The following is a 21,594-nucleotide window of genomic DNA, read 5'->3' as shown; positions in this document are numbered from 1 at the left end:
TAAAAAGACAGCATCTAAAAAAGCAGAGACATCACCTTGCTAACAAAGGTCTGTATAGTTACAGCTATGGCAGTGGCGAAGAGCAGGTGTGCTGTCCCCAGGGACATGGCGCACATTCTGGGGGCGGGGCGTGTGTTTTGGGGGCGGGGTGGGCAGCTACGATGGTGCCCCTGGGATCACGCTGCCCGGGGCGGAGCACCCCCACCACCCCTATCTTCCTATGCTACTGAGCTATGATTATCCCAGTAGCATAGCTGCCAAGTTCTCCCTTTTTTAAAGAGAAATTCCCTTATGCTGAATAGGCTTCCTCACGAGAAAAGGGAAAACTTGGCAGCTATGCCCAGTAGTGATGTATGGAAATGAGAGCTGGACCATAAAGAAGGCTGATTGCCGAAGAATTGATGCTTTTGAATTACAGCCATACCTCGGTTTAAGTACACCTCGATTTGAGTACAGTACTTTCAGTTTAAGTACTCTGCGGACCCGTCTGGAACGGAGTAATCCACTTTCCATTACTTTCAATGGGAAAGTTCGCTTCAGGTTAAGTACGCTTCAGTTTAAGTACTCCGCGAACCGTCTGGAACGGATGAATCCACTTACCATTACTTTCAATGGGAAAGTTTGCTTCAGGTTAAGTACGCTTCAGGTTAAGTACAGACTTCCAGAACCAATTGTGTACTTAAACCGAGGTACTACTGTATAGTGCTGGAGGAGACTCTTGAGAGTTCCATGGACTGCAGGAAGATCAAACCTATCCATTCTGAAGGAAATCAGTCCTGAGTGCTCACTGGAAGGACAGATCCTGAAGCTGAGGCTCCAATACTTTGGCCACCTCATGAGAAGAGAAGAATCCTTGGAAAAGACCCTGATGCTGGGAAAGATTGGAGAAGGGGACGATAGAGGACTGCGGGAGGCAGTGCAAGACAGGAGTGCCTGGCGTGCTATGGTCCATGGGGTCACGAAGAGTCAGACACGACTAAACAACAACCCCTCAAAATTGCTGCTGCTTCTAGGGGTATTCTGTTAAAGGAATCCTGGGGCTCGACGGGCTCTCATCCGTACCCCCACAAGGGGCTAGGGCCATGCAAGAGCAAGAGCCTTGGGGAACATTCGGGGAGAGGTGAAGGGCCTGACACAAAGCTCCATCCTCTCTCAGGGGGTGTTTACCTACTGACTTCCCTAGATGGCTAGGGATGTCAGATCTGTTCCAGGGCAGGGAACAGATGGATGAACCAATGCCTAAGCAACCACTCACATTTGGTTGTATTTTAAATAAAGTTGTGGCCAAAATAATGCCAAAAACCTTAAACCTAAATTGCTGTGTGGTGTGTGAATTATTGGGGGGATGTCCTGTGACCTCGACACGGAACGAACATTTATTTGACCTTCTAAACGGAACAGGGGAGGGAGGACATGTGGGGAAGCATTTGTGTGGGGGAGGGGTGCAGCAGCATGGCAGCAAGACACCCATTCCTTACCTCACCCTAGGTAGAACTTGGGAAATAGGACAACAAGTGAACAGTCATTTTCTGTGCAAACTATTAACCAAAGTTACCGTGGAGCATGTGCCAAGTGGAATTTCCCCCTAAACGACTCGCCATAACACTTTGTGGAGTAGGTTTTCGGATAGGAGAACTGTACGCATCAAGCAATTGTTAACCCCACCCCACTTTCCAGTGCATCTTCCTTCCTTGCACAATGCTTGCTTTCTTGAGATTGTTGCACAAGAGTGCCAAACCCAGCTCAGTTGTGTAACTTGAATATACTGGTATTTGACTGAATCCCACGCACAAGACAATGGTGCTCTACAAGCATCATGAGACCCTCATGAGCAAACCTGGTTAAGAGTATTTGCTCACCTGGGGCTCTGGGTGAGTGAAGTTTGCTGCACAGCACAGCTGTGGCTGGTCTGGGGGGGGGGAGAGGCTCCATCTTCTGGCGCATTTGGGGGATGGGATGGTCACCTGATTCCAGCCACCTACAACCACACTGGGCCCTCCATTCTGGGCAGGCCTCACCCTCAAGACCAATTGGGGCAGGGTCCTGGATCCTACCTGCCCCTGTTGTATTTAAAATGGTGCCCAGGTCAGGAGCAGGACAACCTCTTTGCTGATTGCCACAGGACTTTCCACCCACCCAGCCAGCCTATTAGGGCCCTGTCAGTGGGGGAGCAGGTGAGTTGGCATATGGACCTTGCTGTGGTTTACTCGGCCACCATATTCAGGGCCAGGGAGGAATTTTCTCCTGCAAGCAAACTGGCCGGCTTGCAGGTTTTCACCTACCTCATAGCTACTGTCATAACTTGGGCGGATAAGGCATTGGGCTGGATCCTTAGTTGTGGGGGTATCCCATAAAAGGGGTCCAGGAGGGGTGACTCTGTCTGGGACTCCACACGGAGACCAATCGGCCAATGTACCTCATCCAATCAGAGCGTCAACCCCAATGGGTTCCAATTGGGCAGTGTGCAGACTGCCGGGTGCATGCCCAGTGCCTTAGCCAAACCTGCTTTCATGTAACCAATAAAGTCGTGGCATAATTCAACCCAATACTAGTCTCCTGTGTCCATTCTCTTGGCCCTCCCCACACTGGCTGGGAATGTCATGTGTCTGTGGCAGCAATGGACTTTAGTATTAGTATAGCCCCGTTTTGGGTTTGTCTGCTAAAGAAACAGGATCCTTTGCTCTTCTGTGGAGGTTTTCAAGCAGAGGTTGGATGGTCATTTGTCATGTATGGATTTAGTTGAGATTTCTGCATTGCAGGGGGTTGGACTAGATGACCCTCAAGGCCCCTTCCGACTCTACAGTCCTGTGATTCCTCTCTCTATCCTGCTTTAATTGTCTTTTTGTGTGGCTGCTCACCCTCTTCATTCCCTCGAAGTTGGGTTGGGCTACGAACCGGTAACACCAGTGTTTCGTTGCCGTCCTGCTGTCTCTCACTTTTGTGTCTCTTGCTGTCAATCTCGATTAACTAGAGTTAATCAGGGTGGAGACTGAAGTATTCACTTTGCAGCAATGAAAGCAACTCCTTCGAACCAAGCCCTGTAGTTGCCTTTTTTTAATTTTTAAAGGATTACTTTATATTTTGACAACTTACATTCTTTAGGCACTCTAATAATAATAATAAAGCAGAAAGACAGATTCAAGGGTCCTACTCTGAGACACTACAGTATACCAGTTAGTCAGTAGTAGGAGCCAGTGTGGTTCAGGAGCACAACAAAGCCACCATCTCTGTAGCTTACCTGGTTGGTATTGGGCTGGCAAGGTGCTGACACACCATCAGAAGCACTAGATTAACTATGCTTGTCCACCTGTGGAAGCCCAACCCCACCACTGATGCACCCTTCTCAATGCTTTCCCAGGTATTCTGCGGAGATGCTGGTGTCAGGAGGTTGTATCCTCCTGGGCTGCCACATCACATCTGCCACTGCTGCATTCAACATGCATCAACATGCATTCAACTGCTGCATTCAACATGCCCACCAACAAACGGCTGTGCGTAACAGACTGCCACCTGAGTTAGTTTTTTTGCAATTGCCACTTTTGACTCCAACGTTAAGTAAATTGGAGTTCTTGTTATAAATTGCAGCAAGAGAAAGACACCAAGAACTCTGGGCAATGTGAGTTTCAATCGTGGGATTAATCCCTATTCGCGAGTCCGTGATAAATTGTAACAAACAATAATCCATTCAATTGTATGTATTCTAATAGAGATTACAAACTCAAACAAAAATGGCAAACTCAGCTTCGCAAAGATTCATAACAGTATTCAACGTGTGAATAAAACCTAAGATACACATTGATCTACACAAACTGAGTTGCTGTCTCTGAAAAATGTAGGAAACAATTGAATATCTATACGATTTACACGACCCTTTAAAGATTAGCTGATGAAGATTTATACATCAAAACAAGGCTCTCTCCTGGCCTCTCTCATCAAGTACTGACTGCAGACATCAACTTGTTTATGGACTTATGAACTTATATCATCCTCAAGATTATCATTTTCAATACTGTTATGAATCTTTGCAAAGCTGAGTTTGCAATTTTTGTCTGAGTTTGTAATCTCCATTAGAATACATACGACTGAATGGATTATTGTTTGTTATAATTAATCGCTGACTCGCGAGTAGGGATTAATCCCACAATCGAAACTCACATTGACCAAAGTTTTTGGTGTCTATCTCTTGCTGCACTTTTGACTCCAAAGCAGGAAAATGCTATACACAGACGTGATTACTTACGGGTCTGGAGGATCTGCGATACTTAAAGGAGCAAGAAGGGCCACCAGAAAAATCCAGGAGCCCATCTCTGCTCTGGTGTGGGAAGGATGGAAGTGAGGACCGAGTCCTGTGCCTTTTAAACTGCTTTGGTGAACTTGCCCCACCTCTTCCTCTAAAGTTCCGTGGCAAATGTGAAGAGCAAGATTTGCATGCTGCCACACATTTCCTTCCTCTCTCGGTTCTTCGGCTGCTGCCCTTTGCATTGGTTTCAGGAGATTCCCATATTGCTGAAATACTTGACTTCTCTTTCAGGTAGGTCACATCCAGTCTGCACACGTTGCCAAAAGGTTTGTCAACAGCAGCCCAGTACGTCACTCACTTAAACCCAGCGTTTGTTCTACGGCTGTTATTGCAGTAGAGCCAAATTGCTCAAAGCACAGTGTGCCTGTTTGGCTGGAGGGCAATTAAAGCAGTGAATAAGTACGTCCTGGCCAAACTCCACAAAGTAGAACATAATTCCTCTGGGGATCAAAAAGAAAGGAATTCCAAAGGCTCTGTTACATTTTAACCAACTTTCTTCCCCCAGACAGCATTGCCTTTTCCAGTCTGGGCAACCTGTGTGAGGATGACCTGAAAGACAGGTCATCACGAAAGCTCATACCAAAATAAAAACTTAGTTGGTCTTTAAGGTGCTACTGAAGGAATTTTTTTTATTTTATGTCCCAAAGAGTCATTTGAGTCAGACTTTGGTTGAGAGGATAAGCTGTTTGTCCTGGTTAGGTGCACAGTTGTGATGATTTTTTTATTTATGACACACTTAAAATTTCTGGGCCTTGTTAAAAATAACAAAGGCCCCACTTGCAAATGTACAATACAGTCATACCTCGGTTTAAGTACTCCGCGGACCTGTCTGGAACGGATTAATCCACTTTCCATTACTTTCAATGGGAAAGTTCGCTTCAGGTTAAGTACGCTTCAGGTTAAGTACGGACTTCCGGAACCAATTACACTCATACCTCAGGTTAAGTACGCTTCAGGTTGAGTACTCCGTGGACCCGTCTGGAATAGATTAATCCACTTTCCCTTACTTTCAATGGGCAAGTTCGCTTTAGGTTAAGTATGCTTCAGGTTAAGTACAGACTTCTGGAACCAATTGTGTTTGTAAACTGAGGTAAAAGGTAAAGGTAAAGGGACCCCTGACCATTAGGTCCAGTCGTGACTGACTCTGGGGTTGCGCGCTCATCTCGCATTATTGGCCGAGGGAGCCGGCATATAGCTTCCAGGTCATGTGGCCAGCATGACAAAGACACTGCTGGCAAACCAGAGCAGCACATGGAAATGCCGTTTACCTTCCCGCTGTAGCGGTTCCTATTTATCTACTTGCATTTTGACGTGCTTTCGAACTGCTAGGTTGGCAGGTAAACCGAGGTACCACAGTATAAAAACAAAGACACGCACATCCAGAAGGTGATATCTTTTTAAAGGAGTTTTTGTATACAGTGGTACCACGGTTTAAGTACACAATTGGTTCCGGAAATCTGTACTTAACCTGAAGCGTACTTAACCTGAAGCGAACTTTCCCATTGAAAGTAATGGAAAGTGGATTAATCCGTTCCAGACGGTCCGCGGAGTACTTAAACTGAAAGTACTTAAACCAAGGTATGACTGTAATTCTTCTGTCTTTATTCTGAGTTACCAAAAAAATATGGGGTTGAAATGTTCACCTCACACCTGAAATGAGCAGCATGTGCCCGTCAGGTTCATATTTCCATGGCAGGAAACAACTGATTTTAATTGATGCCCAAAATGTCATCAGAGTTTCAAGCCTCAGGCCAGGATCCCGGTTCCCAGGATTCCACTGCAGGGCTGAGAGTCATGAGGTTTTGTTTTCCATTTTTATTTTTTATTGAAAGTTGTTTCCATGATAGGAAACAACTGATTTTAATTGATGCCCAAAATGTCATCAGAGTTTCAAGCCTCAGGCCAGGATCCCGTTTCCCAGGATTCCACTGCAGGGCTGAGAGTCATGAGGTTTTGTTTTCCATTTTTATTTTTTATTGAAAGTATTTCAATTGAACAAAAGAAAAAGAATAAAAAGAAAAGAATAAAAGATATATTATATCACTATATATGCAAACAACTACAATTTCCTATATGCTTGTCTAGTATATAGGTATATAAATGTTATTATTATCCAAATACATATATGGTTATTTATAACCGACTATATTTTTTATAAACGTGTTCCGAATATCATTATGCTTATCCATACAAAGTCTACAGCTGCTCTACCTTACCAAGCTGGGGACACTGTAAATCAGGCATCCCCAAACTGCGGCCCTCCAGATGTTTTGGCCTACAACTCCCATGATCCCTAGCTAACCGGACCAGTGGTCAGGGAACATGGGAATTGTAGTCCAAAACATCTGGAGGGCCGAAGTTTGGGGATGCCTGCAGTAAATGACTGAACTGAAAACTGCTCCAAATGTCAGAACCCAAAGAATTTGGTATCTAAGGTGCTGCCATAGGAATAATTGGTTGCTGCTCAGCATTTTTATATCGCCGGAAAAACTGCTACTAAAATATCTTATCACACTGAAAGCTCTGACTTTCTTTTTCGATAGCATCCTTGGCAAATGTACCACAAACTGCTCCAAATGTCATACGTGAAGTACATTCTGACCACAGTGTCTTAATCCTTGGGTGCTGTAAAGAGAAGCCATGTTAAACTTCATTGTGTGTGTGTTGTGTACATTAAGGTTACCAGATGTCCCTGTTTCCCTGGATTTACAAATCAGTCCCCTGACAAAATCCATCTACAGTGGTACCTAGACTTACGAACGACTCAACAACCAAATTTTTCGACTTATGAATGGGGGTAATGGCCACGCGCTTACGAATGTCTCGACATTCGGGAAAAAACCACGGCGGTTTTAGATATGGATTTTTCGACTTAACGAATTTTTCCGTTTTCAATGCATTCCTATGGGAAATCGCATTTCCAATGGCGTTTTTCGACTTACGAAGGCGCCTTCGGAACGGATTAAATTCGTAAATCGAGGCACCACAGTATTTAGTAGGAAGTTGAAAAGTGTCCCCGGATTCAATGAAAAAAATCTGGTAACCTTAGTGTACATACAAGTCCTTTCTGCGTTGTGTCCAGTGGTACCTCTACTTATGAATTTAATGCATTCCGACCACACATTTGTAAGTGGAAAAAAAATGTAAGTCGAATCCCATAGGAATGCATTGGGAGAAAAAATTCATAAGTCGAAGCAACCCTATCTAAAAATTCGTAAGTAGAAAAAAACCTATCTAAACCACATCCAAGATGGCGGACGGAGCTCCATTCGTAAGTAGAAACATTCGTAAGTAGAGTTATTCGTAAGTAGAGGTACCACTGTATTCTAGTGTGACTCTGTTTTAACTTTTATCCTCTCTCCACTGAATTATTCTATGTGTCAGACAACCATAGCCTCTCTCACTATGATTATTTCTCTCTCTCTCTTTCCGTGTGTGTGTGTGTGTGTGTGTGTGTGTGTGTGTGTGTGCGTGTAGTGACATGTTCTTGTTGGACTGTGTTCATAACTGCTCCAAGTTTTTGAGTACAACTCCTGCTCTGCCCTGGAACCCAAAGACTGGTAGTACAGTATCCAGGGAGCTGTCTTGTTCTACATTGTTTATATTCAGATGAACTATGGCGATCATTGTCTTAAAATGACTTCCATAGGCACTATTGAGAAATGTAGGTACTTGACACTGTTTCCAAATGCCAAAAATGAAACGTGTTACTGTATATTGGGGTGACAGTGACAGTGAACATAAACCAGCTTTTCTAGATATTCTGGACTACAACGGAATATCATGGGAGTTGTAAAAAGGCCAATAAACTCTCTTTGCCCCTGGGCCAGACCTACTCCATTAAGTACAATGAGGCTTCTCCCTCGGGCAGATGATTTTGGTTCTCTGAATTGTTGCCCACGTTAAGTTGTGAATGTTATTTGGATTTTTCTGCCTCTGGCATTAAAATATATGTGACTTACCCCTGGATGTAGGAGAAAACACAAGTTCCTTGGTAAAAAATACACACACACCCCCTTTTTTTAACTCATTTGGGTTTAAAGCAATAAAGTGCATCTTTAGAAATGTTAACTGTGGCCGGTTTACATTTAGGAATGCTTACAGATGGCGCCTTGAGCCATAACCAAAGAAAGTTTAGGAAATCCTGAAATAGAAAAGTGTGTGGATTTCAAATTGCTAGAAATGAAATGGATAGGGGTTTAAATTATTTAATTTCCATATGTTTGGGAGGTGCATTTTGCAAAGGGTAATTATGGTGCCTCAAATATACAGTCAAATCCCGGTTGTCGAACGTTATCCATTTTGGAAGCCCATCTGGCTTCCGAAATGTTTGACAACCGAGGTGTGGCTTCCGATTCATTGCAGGAGCTTCTTGCACTCAAGCGGAAGCTACGTCAGATGTTTGGCTTCCGGAAAACGTTCAAAAACCAGAGTATTTACTTCCGGGTTTTTGGAGTTCGGTAGCCGAAACATTCCAAAATGGAGGCGTTGGGGAGCCGAGGTTTGACTGTAGTAAATGCATCTCTGTTCCTACAATTCAACTTGGAAGAGATTAAGAAGGCTAAAACTTCAAAGCAAATTATTTTCTGCACTGGAGGATGGCTCCTCTGAGCCTGCATCCATGGTGTTTCCTTCCCACCGCTGTAGAGTTTATGAATCACCTGAGTAATTAGAAGCAAAAAAACCCCCTTGTTTTGATGAATTGGAAGAGCCACAAAAAGATTCCATTGAGCACATGGATTGATAATATGGACAGATTAGCTACATACGAACGAATTGCATGTCGACGCAAAGTAAGAATGGACGCAAATTAAGAATGTATAAATATGAAGAAATCTGGAACGAATATTTAAGCGATAAGGCGGATAGTGGTGGGAAGTAGCGGGAGGAGAGAGAGGTGGGAAAATATTGTTTAAAAAGGTGTAGTCATAGGTATATCAGTGTATTCAAAGCTGAATTGTCAAACTGTGTTATTATTGTTATTATGGTTTTTGTTGTATGTGTCTTTTGCGGTTAATGTTTGTACTGAAAAAATGATTAAATAATTTAAATCACCTGAGTATTTTGCTACAGAAAGCTGCAAGAGCAGTTGTAAATATTCTAGAGGCAGGGCCAGCCCGCCCCGCCAGACAGCCCAGCTGCCCTCCTGCTCGCCCTGTTCCTTGCCTCCCGCCCGCCCGCCCGCCCGCCTGCCCGCCGCGGGTTCGAGTCCCGGCCTTAGCCTAGCGGGGTGGGTCGGTTCGGGGGCATGAGGAGGACAAGAGGTCAGGTGCTGCGCGGCACCGCCCCCCAGCAGAGGCCTCCGCGCAGGAGGCGGCAGCGATGGCACCCCGGAGGACAACCAGGCAGCCTGGCCCACCCACTGTGGTGCCCCTGAGCCCAGCCCACCCTCAGTGCCCGGCCTGCCCATGCCATGTCCCTCCTCTGCGTCCGTGGTGAGTTGGGGGGGGCGGCGGCAGAGGGACCTTTGTGCCATGGTGCTCGATGTGGTTAAGACGGGCCTGTCTAGAGGCAGCCTGTGCTACAGACATGGTGTGGAGAGTTCAGAGAGCAAATGCATCATCTTTGAGTCTATATTCTCCTATACGTGTCATGGAGTGCACTATAGAGGATTGCTTAAATCAGTTGTGCATGGAAACATGAATAAAGCAAGACCGGACATGTGAGCCTCTGCAGAAATCTGCCTTTAACAAGAATGAATGGATTCTTGCCCAGTGTTGCATCAGAATTGACCCGTGAGCGAGTCACCGACAGACTTTAATAGCCTTCCAGTAATGGCTTATTGACACCTAGATGCCACCAGAGATAAATGAATAGTTGGAGGTACCTTTTCTTATTGACCATGCAAACACTTTTGTTGCAACCATTCCACTGGTGGCAAAATACGTCCTGTTCCTCTTGTTGTTGCCATCCGTCTGCCTCAAGAGACAGTTGACTGTGCCTCTGGGGATAAAGTCAAAGTGCTGCATTATCAGCACCAAAAGTGACCTCCTGGACAGTGTATATGGAGGTGCTGGGATGCCCAGATGACAAGACATCCCCCCATCAGCCTCACTGATGTGGTCCAAAGGAAAGCAGAGCAATACATTTGGCACCAGCTTGGAGGCAGGAGTTGCCAGAAGGAGACATGCAAGGTGCCATCCAACTGGCTTAGGGACTCCGCTCTTGACATAGGAGTCAACTCCTAGGGGCCCAGGTCCCTACACACCCACCCAGTAAAATATTTGATGGACCCAGGTTCCCCCCAAAGCCATTGCCATTCAAAGGGTGTGTGTGTACCACACCTTGTGATCGATTATGTGGGAGACGGCTTACCTGCACGCCCCCCCCTATTTTATTCAAGTTAGCACCCCAACTTTTGATTTTAGGCTTTTCTTTCCCCAAATATCCTGCAAGGTAGCAGAGGTTTAGGATCAGAGCTTTCCTTCTCCCAGGTTGACAAGCCCCACCTGCCTTTTTGATGGCCGGAATCACTAGTGGTCTCATCTGCTCAATCCACAGAATCCTGTCTTCACATGTAGGGAAAGTTTCTAACTCACCAAGAGTTTGAGACCCATTGGCTACCCTCACCTGGTTTAGGATGGGGACCAAAGGCAGAGTCTAGGGACACACCCAAACTGTGAGTCTGCTCTTTTAGGAGAACTATGACTCCATCTAGAAGAGGCAAACACACCACCTTGAGTTCTAATGGGAAAGTTCGCTTCAGGTTAAGTACGCTTCAGGTTAAGTACGGACTTCCGGAACCAATTACACTCATACCTCAGGTTAAGTATGCTTCAGGTTGAGTACTCCGTGGACCCATCTGGAACGGATTAATCCACTTTCCATTACTTTCAATGGGAAAGTTTGCTTCAGGTTAAGTACACTTCAGGTTAAGTACAGACTTCTGGAACCAATTGTGTTTGTAAACCGAGGTACCACTGTATTAAAAGTAACCTTCAACATCAGTAATGATTACAGCATACATGCTGCTGCTGCTGCTATGTAAATGAGCTGTTTTAAAAAATAGAAATACCTAGATTGTGCGTTCAGCAACATCTAGTGGAAATGGGCAGGCTGCATCTTTTCGCCTGGACACAATGGATGGAAACAAAATGGAAGTGGGGTTGTGGTGAAGGATAGCATCAAGAAAAATGTAACAACATGCACTAAAACAAATCCCACCAAGCACACGAATTAGCCACAGATTGAGAAAATCTGCATTTAGCTGGGGTGTGAGAGGGAGCTGCCCCTTGGGTGAAGAGGACATCATAAGGACACCACACACACATGGGCGCGCAGACACAAATGAAGACACAAGCTTCTTCAAATCTACATTAAACTCCAGTGTGGATGAGCCCTCTGTCATCCCAGGGTTCCTTTTCAGATGCAAGTTGGAGCAAATTGGCGGTTTGTGTTTCAGAAACAATTACAGTATTACAACAGTCACGATGACTGTTACATTATTCCTGACCACTGTGATTTACATGCATTTGTTAACATCTATTTTGATGGAAGACAAGAGGCAGTTAATAAATGTTGTGAAAGGTCATTCAGAGGATTCACCAAGCAAGTCTTCCTATAAATACTGGAATTACTTCTGAGTTAACATCCAGAGAAATCGTCAAAGAACAGACAAGAAGGCAGAACTCTTCACTTAAGTCAAAGGGAATCTGACTAAACCTGAATCGCTGACATTCAGCACGTGATCGAATACAGGCCTCTCCCCACTCATGTGGGGGTTAGGTTCACAATTGTGTGAACTTGGGAGGGGGGCACCCTCTAAACACCCTCCTTGCTGCTTTCTCTCCAATCCAGACAAAAAAAAAGTATCCAAAAATATCCACAATTAGAATTGAAGCGCTGGGGCCAGCTGGAGGCTGGAGGCCATGCAGGAAAGTGGATGCTGCTGCTGCTGCACTACCTCACACCTCAGCTACAGGACGATTCATCTCAGGACTATTTAATTGCTCATCTTCTAACATTGTGTATGCCATCAAATGCCTACATTGCCCTTCAGCTCTCTATATTGGACAAGCAGGCCAAACCCTACGCCAAAGGATAAATGGACATAAATCTGACATCAGGAATCACAAGACAGAGAAACCAGTAGGAGAACACTTCAATCTCCCAGGACATTCTATATAAGATCTCAAAGTAGCTGTCTTATTACAGAAAATTTTCAGAAACAGACTGGACATTGGATTCTTATCTCATTATACATGATAAAGCTTTCTTATGCCATCTCACCCCTTGCTTTTTCCTGCAAGACCAATTGCAGTCGTTAACAGTCGTCAACAGGTTTACCACTCCTATCAGCCAATCACCCATTCCCAACACCCTTCTTAGTAATACCCCTCCCCACCTTCTGACTATACATAAGGGTCTGGTGACTTCTGTTTCAGTGTATCTGAAGCTGTGTGCATGCACACGAAAGCTCATACCTATGACAAACTTAGTTGGTCTCTAAGGTGCTACTGGAAGGAATTTCTTAAAAAAATTTGTCACACCTCAGCTGTTAGGTGGGGAGGCTGAGCAGCATAAACAAAGCTCTGCTACATCTCCAGTCTCTTTGGGCCTTCCTCCACCCTCACTGATGTTCTCTTCAGGCTCCAGGGAGGGTCTTCTCACGAGCCACAAGGACTCTCCAGCTCCCTCCTGCTATTTTTGGGTTTAGATGGATGGATGGATGGATGGATTACCTGGTGCCACACATATACGTGGCTGCCTGTGAGTCGATCGCCTGTATAGATCACTCAGTATTTAAATTGCCCTTTGAGCCTGGACTGGGAGAGGGAAATAGCTATTGCACACTACGTATTGCAGAATTAAAATTAAGCACATTTGGTGGGAGTGGGGTACATGATGTAAATGGTTGTTATTTAATTTGGATGGATTTGGAAGGTCTGATCCTGGAATGAAATATGGAATTCGCTGAAATGTCTGGGATATCTGGATTCAGGAGAAGGGGGGATGAAATAAGATTTAAAGCCTAAGTGTAATTTGGAGAGCAGAGTCAATATTGTAATGGGGAATCATTGTTGGTAAAAATGGTAAGCTAAGGGGGAAATAAAAGATAAAGGAATGGGAAAGTATAATTAGTTGATTTGAAGAATTGGGTTAATTGCTAAGAGAATATAATTTGATTTTTATAGGTTAGAATAGAATAGAAAGTTTTGAGAGAATGGTATTAGGTTGATTAAAGATAATAATGAATACTGCTGAAATAATATTAAAATTTGGACCCAGTGTGGGGGGAGCCGAGGAAGTCCACAATGTAATGATGAGATGAAAGTATAAGAGGATTTTGTGTGTGTGTGTGTGTGTGTGTGTTTGTGTGTGTGTGTCTCTGTGTATTTTATGCTTTTTTATGTTTGTCTTAAAAATTAATAAAAATGAATTTAAAAAAATAAAATAAAATAAAGCACATTTAACACTCTTTGTCTCATGCCCAAATATTTGCTAATTTATCATTAGTGTTGTTGTTATCCCACCCTTTTCGCAAGGCAGCTTTCACAAATTAAAATAACACAGATAAAATACAAAAAGCTAAAAACACATAAAATATAACAGTCAAGGAGTATTTGAAGTCGAGTAGAACTAAAGCAACATAAAAAACAAATATATTAAAATGCAACAGCACTACTAAAGCTCTTTCCTTTTTTTTAAAAAAAACCCAACCAGTTCCCCAAAAGCCTGTTGGAACAAGGAAGCCTTCATCTGTTGATAGAAGGACAACAAGGAGGGAGCCACTGTAGCCCAGGGCTGCCATATGGATTTTCCCAGACGTCCGGGGAATTCCCAAAAGGCAGCGCTTTGTCCTGGATCTTAGGCAAGTCAATTGAAAATTTGTTTTTTGGCATTTCTGTAAAAACAAACAAAAACCTGAACAATTTTTTGTGGCTTCATTAAGAAAAGTTCATTTTCAGGAGGTCCTGGTTTCTACTTTTTGAAATATGGCAGCCCTAATTGCGCCCGGAAACAGACTGGTAGACAGTGGAGTTGTTGTAACAAGGGAGCCATGTGCACCTTATAACCAGCCCTGGTCAACAATCTGCCTGTAGTTTTTTGGGCCAGTTGAAGTTTTCAACACTTTTCAAAGGCAGCTTTAGGATAAGCGCCTGCAGATTTTGCATGCTGAAAGGTAAATTTGTAGCTTCTGTGTCACAGGGACCGGGATGGCTACTTCAGAGTAACGACTCCTCACAGCTCTGCATTTTATCCTTTTATTGATGCAATCTATTTACAGTGCTGAAACAGTGCTATATACAGTTGGTCAGTACATGTTCTCAGTCTGGCGCAGAACCTCCGAATGGGGATTCCCGCGTTTTCCTCCAGCAAAGTAGCCTGGGAATACTAAATCTCCGCCCCCGGCGCTTCTTACGCAATTCCGGGGTCGCCGGGATCGGTCTCTTTCCCACGGTTTTCCTGCTTCCCCTTTCCGTTCCCAGGCGGTGCCTGGGCTCCGCCAGCCTACCTGAGCCCGGGCTTCTACTTCCTGAATCCCCGCTCGAAACATCCCGCTCCCACTTCCGCTAGGCGAGGAGCTCGTGTTCAAGATGGGAGGGGGCTGTCTGTAGCTCCTGTCCCTCACATCCTGTTAGTGTGATGATACCTGCAGTTATGGGCTATTATCTTGCAAACTGCAGTTTTTACTCAAACCAGTGGTGCAGATGAAGACAATGGACAAATATAATGTGGAATGACCTTTTTATCTGCAAGGAAACTCATAGCTGTGGGTTACAAACAACAACTTTTATTCTAATGTACTTTTGTACTGATTATGTTGCTGGATTGATAGTCTAAATAACACATTCCACAAAAGGTGTGTCTGGGAATTGGGTTATTCTTGAATTTCAAAACAATCTATAGCTGTACGTCATACTGCGGCTTGTACCCTTCAAACTTGCTCTGCAGGCTACTGAATGCAAAAACACCTCTTGCCTTGCTCATTCTTCTCTGAAATGTCAGCAGTTGCTTACTTTAGACAGAGTTAAGTGTTCTCAGCAGATTCATTAGGCCAGCTTAGCATGTAATCATTTCCAGGGATGCATAATGGTTTGCACGAACATAGATGTCAGCAGAATCATTGCCGCTGAACTTGCCCTTGTCAAGCATTCGCTACATAGAATTGGAGAGCATGAAGGTCCTCTGATAAATTTATTCTTGGACCACGAAAAATAAGATTTATCTTTGCGTGTACAGGCAGAGTCCCCCCAACCCCAGGCGCCCCCCCCAAGTGGAATAATGACTCAAGACAACGTGCTATGGGATTAAAATTGGCCACAACTTTATTAAGTTTCAGATGTAGGGAGACCTTGGCTCAGGCATTGGGTGTTTATCCTTCCCAGTCCCCAGCCGGGGATCTGGAAGACATCAGGGTTATCCAGAATGTGTGGGGATTGGGCTGGCTCTGAAGAAACATATGTCCAAGCAGAGAGCCCGCTCGCCGTTTCGCCGCCGTCACAGGGGAAAACAATGACAACCTCTCACCGTATGGCCAATGCCTCCCCTCAAGACCCCTTTATAGGGAACCCTGGGATCACTGCCGCAAGGGGGGCATGGGTCACCACTTCATGCCCCCCCCCTTTAGGAAGATAGACTAAAGCATTCTGCCCAAGGCCTGAAACCGCCAAAGTTGTGTCATTTTTCTACAGGAAAGGCAAAACCTTTCCGGCCCTTCAACAGCGACCATGACGTAGCAGCACCTGCATACCTGTGGAGAAGAGGTTAACCTGCAACAGAAGACTTAACTGAGGAAGGGCAGGGTGGGAGAAGCTCTGGAGCCAACAACTGACGCTTTGCAGGTAAGATTCACCTTCTGTTGTGTGGGCAGGGCGGTCCCTCTCCCTACCTGGCCGATCACCTGGCAACGGCTCCCGAGGCAGGATTGGGCGATTGGCTGAGGTAGGCGGAGACCTCCAGGTATGCAGCCTGGGGACAGCGAAGCCAGCCCGTACTACCGGGAGTCACACTGGGATCTGAGGGGCTGCACATGACCACGCAGAGGGCACCCCCCATTTGATGTGGGGAGCGGTCATTCTGCCTGCAGAAGTAAGTACAGTCAAACCTCAGCTCCTGAACGCCTCCATTTTGGAACGTTTTGGCCCCCGAATGCCGAAATCCCAGGAGGAAAATTGACAGGAAAGTATCCAGAACTCTCTCTACATCAAAATAGGTGATGGAAGGATGTGTGAGAATAGAAAAAAACAAAACATGGCTTTGAGATTTTGCAGGGTACTTATTTTTTAAAAAAATGCCGGCCATTTCACTTGGTAGAGCTGAGCACCACTGCATCATAACAGAAGCCAAGTCATGTTTATAGTAATGGGTCCCATGCCCAAGACGACATTTCAAAATATTTAAAAGCAGCAAGGAAGTGAAAGCTGAACTCTGAACCAACTCACAGTACCGCAAAACCACAGAAATTTTGAAAAATCAAAGATATATTATGAGAGAGCAAATTGTGCAATTGTCTCTAGGCTGCAGGTATGTTTGCAATGAGAGATTTCATATTTATATTTTCTGAGTTTCGGGATTGTTTCATCCCTAGTACACCTGTGGAGGTGACTTGCCCTTCACTAGCCTGCTTTGACCAGTTTGCAAAGCATTTTGAAGATAAAATCAGACACTTCCGATCCAACTTGCACGTGGCTGTTGTAGCAGTTCCTGAAGAGCAGGAGTGGGGGAACTTTGGCCTCCAGAGGTTGATGAACTAAAATTCCAATCAACCCTTGACACCATGCCCAATGACCAGGGATGATGGGAGTTGTAGTTCAGCAACATTTGGGGGGCAAAAGGTTCCCCACACTTGCTGAAGATGCCCCTGAATCTTCTGGACTGGAAACTCAAATCCATTTGACCCTTACTAAATATTAGAGAGGTTTTCTCTGTTGTTTAGAGGGATGATTAACTCTTATTTTATAGATGTCTTTGACCTTAATTCCAATACCAAAATGAAACAAAAGCAACCGTATAATTGGCCTGGGTTTGAATGTTCCATTTTGAGGCATAGCAATCAAGTGGACACAGATATTCTAAGGTATCCTTTAATAAGAAAGATTAACCTGAGTCATCCCTCTCAAGTTTCAGACAGGGCTTTGGGTTGGAGAATGTTTTTGTGGCCCTGATCAATTTTCTGTATCTAGAGGTTGACAGAAAGTATGTGACCTGCGTTGTTACACATTGAAAGAGAATTTTAGGAAGATGATTTATGGGTGGTACCTAATGCCATGTAAATTAGCAAAAACGTATAAATCAGATTCAGGTATGTGTTGGAAGTCTTAAGAAATAGAGGGTACATTTTATCATATGTGCTGTAAATTAGTGAAGGATTTCTGGAGGATGATATATAATGAAATGAAGAAAATATTTAAAAATACTTTTATAAAAAGACCAGAACCCTTCTTATCCTATATAATAAAGTCCAGGTGTCTCTGCGTCCAGTCCCTGGGTCCCTGGGTTTGCACTACTGCGCATGTGCCCCACGGACAGAGGGACTGGATGCAGAGACTGGATGCACACACGCACGCTCTCTCCCCCCGCCTACCGTTTCCCTGCGGCCACCAACCGCCACTCCTGGCCGGACAGCGCCTCACTGCGCTTGCGCTAAAGAGCAAGGAGGAGGAGGAGGCTGCTTTCTTTTCCTTCCCCCCCTACGCTCCTCCCACTATTCGCCATTGGCTGGTTCTAAATAGGGTTTACTGCAGGGGCGGGAGGGAGACGGGGAGCAGCAGATCCCCGAGGTGAACACGCACAGTGCGACGGGCCGCAGCCGGCGGCTCCACAAATGGGCGCACTCCATAAGCAGCAGCGCCATTCCTACACGGGCCCCGGGCCGCGCTTCCACGCTACTCGGGCATACGGGCGCTGCTTCCTTCCCGCCGGTAGCACACGTGGGAAGGGAGGAGTGGCCTTGGCATTTGGGCTCCCGAGGCGGAGCTTCTGCACTGACGGGGAAGGGAGGGAGCCAATGCGTCACAAAGAGGAGGAGGCTTTGGGTGGCGTGTGATGCGGGGATTGTGAGCACCAGAATCAGGGCAGCGGGAAAACCCCTAGCCTCCGGATCAGGCCCCAAAGATGCCTCTACGAATGTCCCAGAGGTTGCTAGAGCAACAGGTCTGCTCTAGCACCCGTTATTTTAACGGGCTTCAAGATACTAGTTAGGAATATTAGGAGACTTCATTTCCTTAGGCTCTTGCGAAAGAACAAGGTTGGACAGCAACTGATGATTTCCTTCTATGGGTCCACGATAGAAAGTGTTCTCTCATACTGCATTACGGTGTGGTATGCTGGTTTGACAGCCATGGACAGAGAGTCCCTATGGAGGTTGGTGAAGACACACATGATATCGTGGGCTGTCCCCTGAGTCCACTAGATGTTATCGCGGGAGACCGTTGCCTCAGAAGAGCGAGGAACATTCTCAGGGATGACTCACACCTTGGCCAGCACCTTTTTAATCTCCTCCCCTCGGGCAGGAGATATAGAAGCATGATAAGCCGCACCAACAGGTTAAAGAACAGTTTTTACCCATGGGCCGTGAGGCTGCTGAATGAAAGACAGCAACATTGCAACTGACGTTTGGGGTTGGTGGTCGTACAACAGCACACAGAGTGACAAGGACTAAGAGTTTGTGGGGGGAGGGGGATGTGGGGCTCATTTAATCTCACTGTAAACAAGTGGTACAGTGACAATAAAGTATTATTATTATTATTATTATTATTATTATTATTATTATTGGTATGGATGTCCCCACAGATCAAAAAAGCAATTTCTCTATGCAACCACGGCAGCCTGAGTGGTTTATGCTCAGAAATGGAGAGAGAAAATAACACCAACAAAAGAGGAGTGGCAGGTGAAATTAATGGAATATATGGCATTAGCAAATCTAAATAATAGATGGAGTCTTTAAGGAAGAATGGAAAATGTTTGCAGAATATCTGAAGAATTATGTTAAATAAGTTAAAACATTAGCAGAGTTGGAGTAAAAACATATGGAGTAAATAGAATATAGTTCAAATGGAGAAATAAACAGAGAGAAGTCGATCATTATGAATGTATGGTTATATTGATTGAAATGCGAAAATTTGTAATGGAAAAGTATAGGTATATTTTATTTTTTGAGAAAGTGTGTGACCTGCTCATGATTTGTTGAACCTCTCCGCAGCTTTTGATATAATTGGTCATCGGATTTTTATGGGGCAGTTGGACAAGTTTGGAGTAAAGGGTACTGCTTTGCAGTTATTCCACCCCTTTCTGATTAAACTTGGTAATATTGGGTGAGTTCTGACCTGGACAGAGTGCAAGATTCAGTTTTGTGACCCCAAAGCTTAAAATGCAGCCCGTTAAAGGAAGATCATCTGACATTTTGATGTGTAGTGTCATCAATATGCTGCATCTTTTTCATCTGTTCCAAGTGCTGCAATCGGTTTCTTGTGCCAGTGTTTGGACTCAGCTGTGGGCTAAAATCTAGACAATAGTGAAGTGCACATGAACTCAAGGTGGTGTGTTTGCCTCTTCTAGATGGAGTTGTCCTAAAAGAGCTGACTCACAGTTTGGGTGTGTCCCTAGACTCTGCCTTTGGGCTGAGTCACAGGTAGCAGGAGATTCTGTCATTTGTTACTGGCCAGTTGCAACCTATCTTTTCAGAGACGGATGCCGTCTGTACCTAGTGACTTGCTCATTTTTAATTTATCAGTAACAACTTGAATTTGTCTCTTGTCTAGGTTCAGATGAGAAAATCGATCTTGTTTGCATTTTAATGAGAAGCCACCTAATTCACACTTCTTGAAGGTATCCTTTGAATTTTGCACTTCTCTGAATTTTGTGGTGCAGTTCTCCAGCCAAACAATAGGAACAAATGCTGCATATATTCTGGGGACATGTGATTAAAAATGTATACACTGGTGAAAATAATATACAAAAATGTCTACTAGGGGGAAACTGCTTGCAAAAATGTGTTAATATGTACGAAAATGTGTTGATTAGGAGGAATTTGCATTAGAAATCCTGATGAATATTCATGAGAACAAATTGAAGATTATTTCAGAAGTCCAGAGAACTGAATTTAAGACTGCAGTATTCTAACCTCAATGAACTCAACACAATTTGCTTCTGAGGAGGATTGCATTATTAATTTGCCTACATCTATCTTGATGCAGGGATGCGGGTGGCGCTGTGGGTTAAACCACAGAACCTAGGGCTTGCCAATCAGAAGGTCGGCGGTTCAAATCCCCGTAATGGGGTGAGCTCCCATTGCTCTGTCCCAGCTCCTACCAACCTAGCAGTTCAAAAGCACGTCAAAGTGCAAGTAGATAAATAGGTACCGCTACAGCGGGAAGGTAAACGGCGTTTCCGTGTGCTGCTCTGGTTCGCCAGAAGCGGCTTTGTCATGCTGGCCACATGACCTGGAAGCTGTACGCTGGCTCTCTCGGCCAATAACGCGAGATAAGCACCACAACCCCAGAGTCAGTCATGACCGGACCTAATGGTCAGGGGTCCCTTTACCTATCTTGATGCAAGGGAGCGATGAGATAAAAAAAACTTTTCTCAATGGAATGAAGACAATTAAGAGGGAGAGACCTGAAATGCAGAATTTCAACATTTCATTTTCTTCTGACTTAAATATTTACAATATGCACCTAGTAATAATTCTGGGATAAGAATATTTTTAATGGCCACCCAACATTTATAAACCAGGGCTATTGATGCCTAAATCAGAAATAAACCTTGCTGAGTTTGAAAGAACTTGCCTCCAAGTACAGTGGTCCCTCGACTTACGAATTTAATCTGTTCCGAATGCACATTCATAGGTCGAAAAGTTTGTAAGTCAAAAAAGCGGTTTCCCATAGGAATGCATTGGAAACGAAAAAATTCGTAAGTCGAGTAAACCGCATCTAAAATTCGTAAGTCGAGAATACCCCATCTAAACTGCAACGGTTTTCCTTTCGGATGTCGAAAAAAAGTAAGCGTGCGGCCATTTTTTTTCATTCGTAACTCGAAATTTCGTAAGCCGAGTACTTCGTAAGTTGAGGGACCACTGTAAATCTTATTTGGGGTCTTATTTTATAGATCATCAGGTACAGAATCACCTCATGATGAGAATTATGAATGAGGGACTTTAAGAAAGAAAGTGATGCCTCTTGATGCGATGACAAGGAGTCAGCTGAAGGGGGAAAGGTCAGCCCCGGGCATGGGTGGAACAAATGTTTGTGAAATCTCCCTCTCTTTCTGCCATCTCTCTCCACTTGTAGAACAGGAAGCAGATTAAGACTCTGTACACATTGCAAGCTTAAAATACACAGAGGTTGTTCTTT

General features: G+C 44.6%; 1 protein-coding gene across 1 annotated transcript in view; it reads right to left on the bottom strand.

Annotated features, from left to right (window-relative positions):
• The window catches only part of LOC118097690 (ovostatin), a 53,846-nt gene extending 49,296 nt beyond the window's left edge, over positions 1–4,550 (bottom strand). Inside the window, exon 1 of the mRNA XM_035140827.2 lies at positions 4,241–4,550. Within this exon, the coding sequence (XP_034996718.2) occupies positions 4,241–4,482 (242 nt within the window). The 5' untranslated portion in view covers positions 4,483–4,550. The remainder of the gene's footprint in view (positions 1–4,240) is intronic.
• Between the last annotated feature and the right edge of the window lie 17,044 nt (positions 4,551–21,594).

Source organism: Zootoca vivipara, chromosome 16 (genome assembly GCF_963506605.1).
Source record: "Zootoca vivipara chromosome 16, rZooViv1.1, whole genome shotgun sequence".
Taxonomy (NCBI): Eukaryota; Metazoa; Chordata; class Lepidosauria; order Squamata; family Lacertidae; genus Zootoca; species Zootoca vivipara.
This window is presented reverse-complemented; position numbering and strand designations above follow the sequence as displayed.